We start from the raw sequence: 13051 nt of genomic DNA, 5'->3' as shown, positions 1-13051 counted from the left end.
GTATTTGTTTTTAGAAATGGCTTCACCGCTAAAAATTAAAAAAAAACAACAATAAAAATAAAAATTTATTATTTTTACTTTTATATTTTGTTTTTTTTACTGGGAAGTAAATATAAAAATGAAAACAAAAACAAACACATCCTTAAATATCCGATGTTAAATGTTGACAAATCCTCACCTCATGAAGGTATATATATGTATTACACTTTTTCTACTTCCCCACCTTAACACCACATAACCCAAAAAAAAAAAAAAAAAAAAAAAGAGCAGCAAAGAAAACGCTACCACCCAAATGGCGGCAGCAGCCTCTTCTCTGACAACACCAAAACTCACCTCCCCATCTCTCCAATCCCTCTACAGAAAACTCCCCCTTTCCTTCCCTCTCTCCCCCTCCTCTTCCTTCCTCCCTCTCCCCAAAACCCCAACCACCACCACCACTTTCCTCTCCTCCCGCCGCCCTCTCTCTCACCACCAGCGCCGCCATCTCACTACTCGTGCGGAGGCCGAAAACGGCGCTGAACCTTCCCGACACTATGACTTCGACCTCTTCACTATCGGTGCTGGCAGTGGAGGCGTCCGAGCTTCTCGCTTCGCAGCCAATTTCGGCGCTTCTGTTGCCGTGTGTGAGCTTCCGTTCTCCACTATCTCTTCGGAGACAACCGGAGGCGTAGGCGGCACGTAAGTAGGGACACGTGGTTGAGAACTTGATTTGCCAGCTTTAATTGAACAGAAGAAAATAAGAATTCAGTCGAATTATGTTATATTTTTTAATTTTTAATATATTTAATGTAGGTGTGTGCTTCGTGGATGTGTACCGAAGAAACTGCTTGTTTATGCGTCGAAATATGCTCATGAATTTGATGAGAGTCGGGGTTTTGGATGGAAGTATGACAGCGAACCACTTCATGATTGGAATACTTTGATGGCTCACAAAAATGCCGAGTTGCAGCGCCTGACCGGTATTTATAAGCACATTCTCAATAACGCTGGTGTCACTTTAATTGAAGGCCGCGGGAAGGTAAATTAATGCTTTGAATCCGTACAAGTTTGTGTAGTTGTGCTTTACATGCTGTTTGGAAATAAGATTTGAGTAGAAATGAAATCATTTCGACACCATTTATCCAACTCTAGTGTTTGGAAAGCTTTAAGCAACATAAACGAACTCTACAACCAATTAAAATTACAGATTTTTGTGGATTTGCTTCATAATTGACCCACTTAAATTAATTCCACTAACACCCCCTTCACGTATGCTTGAATAGGTTTTTTAGGGACGAGGGCAAGTTGGGTAAATGATGTATTTTCACTAATTCAAGTCCAATGAATTTCGCAATTTCAAAACTTATTCCAAACCAAAGAATTCAATTAGCAAATCAAATAAATTCAATCTACTCAAATAGTTGAAATCAATTTTAGTGTAGAATTGGTTCCAAACAGGCTATTAATGTTTTTTCAATTGCTGAGTTGATGTTTGTAGATTGTCGATCCGCACACAGTTGATGTTGATGGAAAGCTCTATTCTGCACGGCACATACTTATTTCTGTTGGAGGACGCCCGTTCATTCCTGACATTCCTGGGAGTGAATACGCGATTGATTCTGATGCTGCACTTGATTTGCCATCTAAGCCGGAGAAAATCGCCATAGTTGGTGGAGGGTATATTGCGTTAGAATTTGCTGGAATTTTCAATGGCTTGAAGAGCGATGTTCATGTATTTATAAGGCAGAAAAAAGTATTAAGGGGATTTGATGAAGAGGTGATGAATTGTTAGTAATTCTAGTTGCTTACTGGATACATGCTTGCATTTGCCTCACAATTAATCGGTCTTTGTATGTTCCTGTAGATCAGAGATTTTGTTGCAGAGCAGATGTCTCTAAGAGGAATCGAGTTCCATACAGAGGAGTCACCTCAGGCTATTATTAAGTCAGCTGATGGTTCATTGTCACTGAAGACCAACAAAGGAACAGTCGAAGGCTTCTCACATGTCATGTTTGCCACTGGACGTCGGCCTAATACAAAGGTTTGAAATTTCATTTCTGTGGTTGCTTCCCTCTAACCAATTTTAGTTGTCTCAAGGCTACTAGTTAAAACTTGGCATTGATGCGACTCCAACTATACATCCACTCTGACAGAAAAATTCAAACCTCAAACCACTCCATCTGTGAAGAATTCTTAGGGTGTCTTTGATCGTGAAAAATATAACTCTCCTTTGAGTAAAGGCACTTGATGATTCATCCTCAAACAACTTTATTTCTGTGCTTGACATCAAAGGGATGGATAGATGTAATGCCCACTTGTTATGATTGCAGAACTTGGGACTGGAGAGTTTGGGGGTAAAAATGACCAACAATGGAGCAATAGAGGTAGTACACTGAATGTTTCAGACCATTTTTTGCTCGATTTCATTTCATTTTTCCTTCAATAATTTCTCATTTTCTCCAGGTTGATGAATACTCGTGCACCTCAGTTCCTTCCATTTGGGCAGTGGGAGATGTTACAGATAGGATAAATTTGACTCCTGTTGCTTTGATGGAAGGTGGGGCATTGGCAAAAACTCTCTTTCAGAATGAGCCAACAAAACCTGATTATAGGTACCACCAGTAGTGCAATTGCTGGTTTTCTACTTCTGGGTACAATCTAATTTCATAAATGATCAGTTCTATAAGCTTATACTCACTGGTGCTTGTGATAAGTTTTTGGCTGGATTAAATGTTAAACTTCCAAGTTATTAACATTGGAAACAATTGCTTATGCTTGAAAAATGTATGCATTCACCAATTGATGGTTTTGCAATTCTGAATAGAATATTATTTGAGAAATGATCATCTTTATAAGTTTATTTTCGCTGGTACTTGTGGTAACATTTTGAGTGGATTAAAAGTTAAACCTTCCAAGCTATTAACATGGCAACAATTGCTTATACTTGAGAAATCTATGCATGCACATTCTGTGTATGTCACAGGTGGAAAAATTTGGCTGACTTCCTCGCCCAGGCAGGTTTAGGATATAGGGAATAAAGGGTTACTTAGATACTTTATAGCTATGAGGACAAGCTAATGACTTTTTTTTTTCTTTCTAAATAGAGCTGTTCCATCTGCTGTGTTTTCTCAGCCTCCAATTGGACAAGTTGGTCTTACGGAAGAACAGGTGATGGTTATTTTATTGGGTAGAAGTGTAAAAAGGAGTCTTGTGGTTTCAGCTATTTGCACCTCAATGACAGGTGCTATGGTTTTTGCACTCAAGTTTCAAGTGGTTAGTTTGTTAGCATTTATCAAGAGCCTTTATTCCGTTAGTTTTGTATGGGTGGCACAAAGAGGTTCAACGAAACAAAGGTTTAGATGTTTAACAGGCTTGCCACCTCTTCACCCAACTAATGATATTAAACCTCTTGCTGCTGCTAGTGGTATTTTTGTGATTGAGAGTCATCTTGAGTGCAAAACTGTGGACTTCTGTAATTGAAGTGCAAATGGCTGAAATACATGGTACTTCCTTTCTTAATAATTTTTCCTACTTTACTTGTAATAGCTAAGATTGATTTCTTGAAAGAATTATTGCAGGCTACAAAAGAGTACGGTGATATTGATGTCTTCACAGCAAATTTCAGGCCTTTGAAGGCTACTCTCTCAGGGCTTCCAGATCGGGTCTTCATGAAACTAATAGTCTGTGCTAAGACAAACAAAGTTCTTGGGTTGAACATGTGTGGAGAAGATTCACCTGAAATCGTGCAGGTGTTTTTCTTGGCTCTAACTAGTGGTTCTATTTTTAGTGAAGTTGATTTACAAGTTCCATAACTCTATGGTTCTCGAATCTTTAAACTTGCAGGGATTTGCAGTTGCAATCAAAGCTGGCTTGACCAAGGCAGACTTTGATTCCACAGTGGGTATTCACCCAACAGCAGCTGAGGAATTTGTTACATTGAGGACTCCTACTAGAAAGATTCGAGAGCGTCCTCCAGCTGAGGTTTGTTGAAAGCAAAGACCTTTTATATCAGTAATATGCTTTCAATCTTGGTAACAATTTTTGAAACAGCCTAATAAATTAACAATGCTGTGTCCAGAACACATTTTACAGTTCTTGGTCAAATTTTTGTAGCTGCACACTTTCTGTAAAACCAGTTTCGGTTTAAACTGGTATAAACCAGTTATGTTTGTAACATCTCTGGCATAAACCGGTAATCAAGTTCTTTCATGAAGAGCTGAGCCTATATTCACTAGTATCTAATTATTTTATGCCTCTTATGATCTACCCTTCAGTTTAACTTTGATTTATGTGATTTTTAATATCTTGTTTTTGTATTTAATTGTTGTTAATTGGCCGTGTACACCATCAGGGGAAGGCAGATCACGATGTTAAAGCAGCAGCAGGGGTTTAGCGTGGGTTTACTTTGTCATGATAACCCTTTCAAGGTTTGAATGCTTTCTCATGACTTCTGTAGACAAAGTATAGTTTGCGGTTATTTTACTTCTTGTTTTCTTCTTGAAGAAAATATAGAATCGAACTATTTCGTTGCATTCTACTCAGTCATGAAACTCTCATTTACTGCATTTGGTTGTTTCAACAAGGACCACATGTCACTTGGATTATTTTGTTATGAGCAGGCATTTTTTGGAGTCTAATGTAGGATTACTCGGTAGTTAGTAGATGCAAGTGAAGACGAGACTGGTATGTGGTGCTTTGGGAGTCATCTCTTAAATCTGGTCTTTGGTAAAATTTTAATAAAAATTAATCAGTAGCCAGTAGGATATTCTTGTGTGTCATCACAAGGTAAAAGTTCCTCGAGCTTTTCCCACAACATAAATTAACATATTATTCCCTTCAGCATTACTGAATATCTCAACCAACTGGGCAGGCAGTCACTCCGGAAAATAGCTGGCAAAATATCTGCTTGTAGAGTAGCCAAGGAATGTTCGGATGTTGATATCTGATTACAGACATCATTTGAAGCGTAAATGGTGGAAGTTCATGTTGGGGTCATTGGTGAACATAAGCAAACGAATAAAAAGCTTTCAAAAGGAATAATAATCACCAGGCAGTGTAGTTTTTGCTCTTACAAATGTGGAAATGAGTGGGGAATTGCAATAATATACATGTTAGGAATATCTGTTTCCCTGTTTTATGTTTTTCTTTTCCCTTTCGTTTTGTTTGTATACTGAAACAGTATTTGTTTATTTGAGATAATTTAAGGATGTATAATTTCATCTCGCCGCCGTCTCTCTTCACTCTCGTACCTTGTGGGGGAAAAGAAAGTAGAAAGTACTAACATGGGAGCAGATCAATGGGATTGCAGCCAGACAAAGCTGAACTTGCTAATCAATTACACCAACAAAGGCAAAACAAGGAGGGATATCGAGTAAGCACAGTGATTAACCTAATAAATGCTTGGCTGGCTGATTCTTCAACCAAATTGTGGCCTCAAACTTGAAACATAAGTTGCATCTTACTGATTAATTGGATGGAAAAAGTAATCGAAATAATCTTTGGGCTGTTATATCGATCTCGTGCATGGAGGAGCTAAGTAATTATCATCGGGACACTGTTTGCCAAAGATAACGCAAACTGTTTAGGTAGCGTTTGGAGAAATGGAGATAATAAGTAAAAAAACAAATATGTTTGGATGAAGTAGAGAATTAGAGAAGTGAAAATAAATCTCTTCAGAGATATAAAAATAAATGTATTTATTATTTTTGGAGTAAATTTCTACTTAACATGTTTTTTGGATAATATTTATTATTTTTTTATTCTTAAAATATCTTTTTAAAACAATCTAATTTCAAAATTATTTAACTAATATACATAAATTAAAATATAAATATAAAAATAATTACTATCATAGTAATAAGTTTTTTATGTAGTGTCCATGTTAGAAGGATCAAAATGACATTGCCTTGACCAAAAAGTTTTTTTAAAAAACAGTTTGATTTTTTTACCTAGGTTATATCCCCGGTCGTGGATGAACCTGGGTTTTTGACTAGGTTTAGTTGAATCAATCATTTTCTATTTTTTAAACCTGGATCGACTCAGGCTGAGTCGACCTACTAGATTAATCTAGGTTTTATAATTAGGGTTATTATACTATTGTTAATTTCAATACTCAATACAAACTAAAGTAATTTTTTTAAAAAATATATAAGTTTCACAGTAATATATATTAAAGGTAAAATAGACTTTTTAATATTTTATTATGTCTTGTCAATAATTAACCAAACATGATACATATTTTACTTTGACTTGTACATCACTATCAAATATAATTTTGTTTTTGTTTCCTATTCTATAGTCTCCTTTGTCTTAAATGCGGTTGTCTATTCTGTATCGGGACAGTAACCAAACGTTACCTTGAGATCCATATAACTTCTACAACATGGAGAACTAACTAGCCATTTGTTTTTGATGATTTAAGAAATTCTATAATAAATTAAAGTAAAAAATAAAATTTAAAATTTAAAAATTGCTTCCTTCTATTATAGGGCAAAAATCTTTCTTAAAATAAATAAATAAAAAATCTCAGCTTTTTAGTCTAGTCTTAAATGACTAGCCTTCTGCTTAGACAACTAGGATTTTAAGCGTGACACCCAATACTAACTCGGTTTGTTCAATTCTGTCAAAACATACCTTAAATGCATTTTTCTTGGGTTCCTAGAAGTTGTGCACACAAACTTTTTATCTACACACAAGTCTTTCTATGTAGAGTAATCATCATTTTGTGTGCCAATGACACTGCGTATTAATAATATTTTCGCCAATAACAAACATGTCACAACAACCATGACATGATACAATAATCAATGATCACCATGACTAGCCAATGGTAACACATCAATTTCTCCATCAATAACACACTCCTCCTTTTTATGAAGAAATTCTAAGACCTGGGTATATAAATACACCCACTTATAGGGTAAAAATAAAGGCAAAGACCATAAAACTAGCCATAAAAGGCAATCATGTCATTATAAGCTATAAAACTTTTCTCTTCGTGCATGCATTTCTTTTGCATTTTTTTCATACATACTATACTTCTCTTATACTTGCTGTGTTAAATATTAAAGGGTATTTGTTCCAAAATGGGACTTGTTTTGTGGGAAAGCTTGTGCTTTTACAATCAAGCTCATTCACACCAACTTAGGATACAACAATGAAAAATCCAATTATTGTATAAAGCTTTTTTATAACTTCATCAACTACATCATCCATGAGAGGTTGAACAAAGCTAGTTCATTCCTTTTCACCCTTAATCAAAAGTATTTTTCTTGGCCGATGAAACTTCAGGACATGAGAAAGTAAATGATCTCTCTACTATAAGACCTTTAGCCCCTCTAGCTCTCTAACAACTCTCTTAACAAGTGCAGGTGCTCAACAATGTTATTCTAGTCGTACAAGAACAACTCTGTACTATGCCATTCTATCAACAAAAAATTCAACATGCAACTCTATTATGTGCACTAGATGCATAAAGGAAACTTCAGTTTCATAAAAGAATATGATAAAATAACGTGCAAAGTATGCACAATACTCTTACTCTTCGAAGAAGCCGCTTTCACTATGAAGAGACCTCTCTACATATCCTAACTATAGGCGGGGGGTTATCTCATTCAATCCCCACTTGAACCTTATTTGTATACTTCCCGATTAAAAAGATCCAAACGCAAGGCGAGATTAGAGACTGCATGACCTCCTAAGAATAAACACTATTCCTATTAAGTAAATACCATTTTGTCAAAAAGTATTACACACTCAACTCTTCAAGGATTGTGTCACCATGAATGCCAACTTGGATAACTATGATGGCCTTACAAATCCTAGAAAGCACATGCAAAATGTCAGAAGCGTAATTAAGTTTATGACACAAAAGAGTGCTGCTATATGCAAAAATTTTCCTGTAACTTTTCGAGGATCTCCTAAGGTGTGATATCACAGCCTTGAACTTAGTTCCATCCTTGGTCTTCACGATCTCTACATAAAGCTCATCTCTTATTTTAGCACTAACATTCTAATTAAAAAGAGCATGACTAAACTCTTTACCATTACCAAATAAGAAGACAAAATCATCAAAACATTACTATGAGGACTTAACGAGAAAACATTTAACATGGAGAATATACTCAAAACTATTGCCACTGAGACCTTGATTAGTGGAGTATATAACTATTTTTTATGGGAACACCTATACACTCTTCATGACATAATTCTTATTAACATAAAACGAGTAATGAAGAACCATATTCAAGTAGAGGAAGCCAACATGACTAAGCAAGGTTAACCTTTTTTTAAGAGAACATAATCTCCACAACGCATCATTCTCTCACTAGAGCATCCAAAAGGAACATCAATGAGAACATTAACCACCTAACATTCGTCAAGCTTAGGACCACTCCTTTCATCACTGCATACACTGAAATTTCTAGCACCATCAAGGAAAAAAAACTATGTGCAATGCCCACTTCCTATGAAAAGTGGTTTAAACATAAAGAACATAATAAGTTTTGTCTATTTTACCATGTTGGCACGACACTAAAAAATGCCACACCTTAAAAAATAATATAAAAAGATTGATCGCTAGAGGATATCTCTAATAATTTATCAAGAAAGAGAGACAACCAGAACAATAAGAGAAACAAGTCTTCATATTCCATAATGATCTACTTGAGATCAGATAATCTTTAGACGATTTCTAGAATTGTATCTCCATCCTTTGAATCTTTTAATAAAGTAATGTTTCTCTATGATAAAATATCTGTCTCTATTAAATTCTCCAATTTCCCATGACCACTTATCTTAAAAAAAGATCAATTATCCTTCTCTAGATTTTCAGACCACTTATCTCTAAACGGATCAATGATTCATATCTTGTCTTTATAACTACTCATAAATCCTTGAGCATATACACCCATTATTTTACTTAATTTTATATTTATTTTTCTTAAAACTATCTCTCTTGACAAGTAATAAAATTACACTGTTCTTTCTCTTCAAAAATCATTGACAAAAATTTACATGAAATAAAATTACACTGTTCTTTCTCTTCAAAAATCATTGACAAAAATTTACATGAAGAAATCTTATATAAAAAAAATTAATAAAAGCCGCATTTAGACATAATCATGGTAACATTCTCATACAAAACATAAAAGGTAATATTTACATAATAAGTTTTTTCTCCTTCACTTTTGCCAATCAAAATCTTCTAAACATGTTTTTGTAAAAGACTTTGAGGGAAAATGATAGGGTATTAGTTTTTCTAAAAAAATAATTTTCTAGTCATTTGGGCCAAGTTAAAATAGTTGGAATTCTAGCCCAGAAAACTGAAATATTTAGCTTGACACTCGATACTAACTTTCTCTATCCAATCTTGTCTGATACACCCTTCTATGCATTTCTTTAGTTCCCATGAATCAAACATAGAAAATTTTAATGCACATAATTTTTTCTATGCAGAGTAGGCATCTTTTTCTACACTAATAACACTATTCATCACCAACATTTCTATCAATAACATATATAACACAACAACTATGGCATGACACAATAACTAACGATCGTCATGGCTAGCCACTGGTAACATACCAATTTCTCCACTAATGATACATTTTCCTTCTCCAGGAAGAAATTTCAAGACGTGGGTTTATAAACACTCCCATTCACAGGGAAAAAATAAGGATCCTAGGCTAGAGCTCCACATAACCATTGAAAGTTAGACCTTGTAACATGCTCTCACATTCTAGGTTATAAAAGCCACCAAGGCCAACCATGCCATTATAGGCCTAGATCATAAAAGCTAACCATAAAAGCTAGATAGAAAAGGTAGCCAAAGCCACCTATGCCATTCTAGGCATAGGCAATAAAAACCAGCCATGCCATTCGAGGTCATAAAAGCTAGCCAAAGCCAACCATGCTATAAGCCATATACTCTTTGTAACACCCCACCCCACTAGCAAGATATTGTCCGTTTTGGCCCACGGGCCTCACAGATTTTTTCTTGACAGTCACACATGGCCCTAAAATGCGTCTTACTAGTTAAGGTGAGTATGCTCATATAAGGCCTTCCCTCAAGTTCTCACCCGCCGATGTGGGATATTACAATTCATCCCCCTTAAGGAGCTTGACGACCTCGTCGGCACCATCGGAGAGCCAGTGAGTCAGGCTCTAATACCAAATGTAACACCCCACCCTTGTAATATCCCACATCAGCGGGTGAGGACTTGAGGGAAGGCCTTATATGAGCATGCTCACCTTGACTAGTAAGACACGTTTTGGGGCAATGCGTGGATGCCAAGAACAAATCTGTGAGGCCCGTGGGCCAAAGCGGACAATATTTGCTAGTGGGGTGGGGTGTGGTGTTACATTTGGTAGCAGAGCCCGGCTCACTAGCTTTTCGATGATACCGATGGGGTCGTTGGGCTCCTTAAAGGGGGTGAATTGTAATATCCCACATCGGCGGGTGAGGACTTAGGAAAAGGCCTTATATGAGCATTCTCATCTTGACTAGTAAGACACGTTTTGGGGCCATGCATGGCTGCCAAGAACAAATTCGTGAGGCCCGTGGGCCAAAACGGACAATATCTTGCTAGTAGGGTGGAGTGTTACACTCTCTCTTCATACATATATCTCTCTTACATTTCTTTTTATACACACTACACTTTTCTTATAGTTGTTGACTTAAGCATTTGAGGGTCTTCTATTCCAACATGGGACTTATTTTGCAGAAAACCTTATGGACTAATGGTAAGCCCAAGCATACCAACAAAAAATCTAATTTATGTCTAAAGTTTTTTTTTATGACTTCATCACATACAATTACAATAATTATTAGTAAAAAAACTAAAATCATATTACCATTACGTATATTTTTCTACGTAGTATTATTTTTTAGCCCATAATGGGTACTTAATTTGCTATTAACAACTTATTATTAATAACAAACAATCTGTATATTTTTGTAGAAATTGTTTAGTTTTTAGATTAACTCTAAATACAATCATCTCAGGGATGATGGAGAGAAAAGAACACCTTAATGGAACTTCTCTCATTTAAAGGAACTTGTTGATGTCAAGATTGACATTTTTTGTGGTTGGAATGAGGCAACTCTCTCTCTCTCTCTCTCTCTCTCTCTCTCTTTCTCTCTCTCTCCCTTTGCTCAAACGAGATTGAAAAATAAGAAAAATAATGTTTTAAACTATAATTAAATATTCAAAAACTAAAGGGATTCAAATGTAGAAATTGGAAAATTTGAGGACTAAAATAAACTTTGCAAGCAAACGCCATTTCAACTTTGTTCCACTATCTTTCAATCTTGCCATTTCTTAACAAATCAGAAATAATCTACTATCAATCTGGCCACAAAGAGATCCAATCGAGGTGAAAAAAAGTTTAATTACCAAAGCAAAAAAAATTTTGACTGCAACTCATAAATATGAGAAGGGTCACAATGCCACCTTATAAAATAATGTAGCAGACTATTAGTATTTTTGATAACTATAATATTACATTGATTTGTTTATATATTAGATAGATGGCTTGTACATTGCCACAGGCCGGGTCAACTTTTTCTAACTTTAAAAAATGATGTTCAAGTGTTGCTAGTGTGTTTTAAAGCACAAAAAAAAAAAAAAAAAAAAAAATTCTTAGGACTTGAGTTATAGACCATATTGGGTCCAATAAGATGGTTTAATGTAATTATATGATAAGAAAAGCAACGACAACAAATGTACTGAATCTAAAGAGAAAGTAAGTGATAGTGATGATATGTAAAAAAATAATGTCTGCAAAAAAAAAAAAAGAATTCCAACATAACCCAATGATAAAGGAGGGAATAAAAAAAATTGAAAAATGACAAAAAAAATGCCCAAGACAATTATAGTTAGTATGACAAACTTGTTACCTGAGTTGTGAGGCCGACCCATCCTTATAAAAAGCAAATAAAAAAAGTAAAGAAGCTCAATCTTTAATAAAACTGATGTTGAATAATAAAATCGAAAAAGAAATTGGTGTTAAAAAAAGATAAAAAAAAACTATGTCAACTCAAATTAACATTTCATGTCTATGACCCGGGTCATGAGATTGGTTTCACCGCATAAAAAAAATTACAAGCCTAATTCTTAACAATCTAATGTTGAAGGATGTAATTCAAAAAAGAAAATTTCAAAATAGATAAAAAAGATTGATGTCAATTTGGGTTAACATCCTGGATCATGAGATCGGGATCACTACACAAAAAAAAATCACGAAGCACAATCCTCAGCCAATCTAATTTTAAAGGATGAAATTGAAAAAAAAATTAAAAAAGGAATCAAAGAAAAAAAATTAAAAAAATAAGGACTAAATCTAACATAAAAATAAAATGAAATAAAATGATGAGGGATGAAATTAAAAAACAAATTTAATCAAGAAAAGGATATACAAAAAAGATTGACGATAAAATTTGAAATAAAAATATAATAGAACCTAATGATAAGGGATGAAATTGAAAATAAATAAATAAATAAAAAGAATTCAAAACAAATAAAGAGTAATCAAAAGAACGAGGATTACAACTAAAATAAAAATAAAATGGGAAGATATTTTTTAATTTTGGTTGGGCCAACACGATTATCGAGGAGATGAGAGAGAAACGATAGGGAAAAATCCAACTGTATCTAAACCACCGCAAAACATCTCATATTCACTACCCTATTAGATGCACCGCCACTTGACGCGTCTAATGGCACGATGCTTTGCCATGTGCGGTTGTCATGAGTCGTCGCACATGCCACCTTAAGATTACAGATGACTCCTATATACTGGTGCATGCCGCACATGAGCTAATGATTGTTTTTTAATAATATTTAACATTGTTAAAAATACTGAATCACCCCTAAGTCTAGTTGTTAATAACAAAAAAACCATGATGAAATGATAAAAAAGCCCATAGACTTAAGCCTAAGAAAATTTTAGTTTAAGGTAATTTAGTAATTTCAATTTTAAAATTAAAATGAAATTATGAAAAGCCCCTAATTCCAAGTTAAATGAATTTTTTTAAGGGTTATTCAATAATTTCACCATGGAATAGAAATGT

At 34.8% G+C, this 13051-nt stretch overlaps 1 protein-coding gene across 7 annotated transcripts; it reads left to right on the top strand.

Annotated features, from left to right (window-relative positions):
• Window positions 1-226: 226 nt before the first annotated feature.
• On the top strand, window positions 227-5492 carry LOC7462504 (glutathione reductase, chloroplastic). 7 transcript variants are annotated; one of them, XR_002978206.2, is made up of 12 exons: window positions 227-678; window positions 793-1018; window positions 1478-1756; window positions 1844-2020; window positions 2310-2363; window positions 2443-2591; window positions 3084-3147; window positions 3558-3728; window positions 3823-3960; window positions 4331-4406; window positions 4599-4662; window positions 4854-5116. XR_002978206.2 is itself a non-coding variant. In XM_024586750.2 (11 exons), exons 1-10 carry the CDS (start codon window positions 293-295, stop codon window positions 4370-4372), a joined length of 1686 nt encoding a protein of 561 aa, XP_024442518.2. In that variant the 5' UTR covers window positions 227-292; the 3' UTR covers window positions 4373-4406; window positions 5185-5492. The 7 variants fall into 7 exon arrangements, 4 of the variants coding, with proteins under 4 accessions (XP_024442518.2, XP_024442517.2, XP_002321548.4 ...); XR_002978204.2 differs by having other exon boundaries at window positions 4850-5116; XR_002978205.2 differs by having other exon boundaries at window positions 4820-5116.
• The last annotated feature ends 7559 nt before the right edge of the window (window positions 5493-13051 follow it).

The sequence above is a fragment of the Populus trichocarpa genome, chromosome 15 (assembly GCF_000002775.5).
Source record: "Populus trichocarpa isolate Nisqually-1 chromosome 15, P.trichocarpa_v4.1, whole genome shotgun sequence".
In the NCBI taxonomy this organism is placed as follows: Eukaryota; Viridiplantae; Streptophyta; class Magnoliopsida; order Malpighiales; family Salicaceae; genus Populus; species Populus trichocarpa.
Note: the sequence above shows the minus strand (reverse complement) of the source record. Positions and strands in the feature narration are given on the sequence as shown.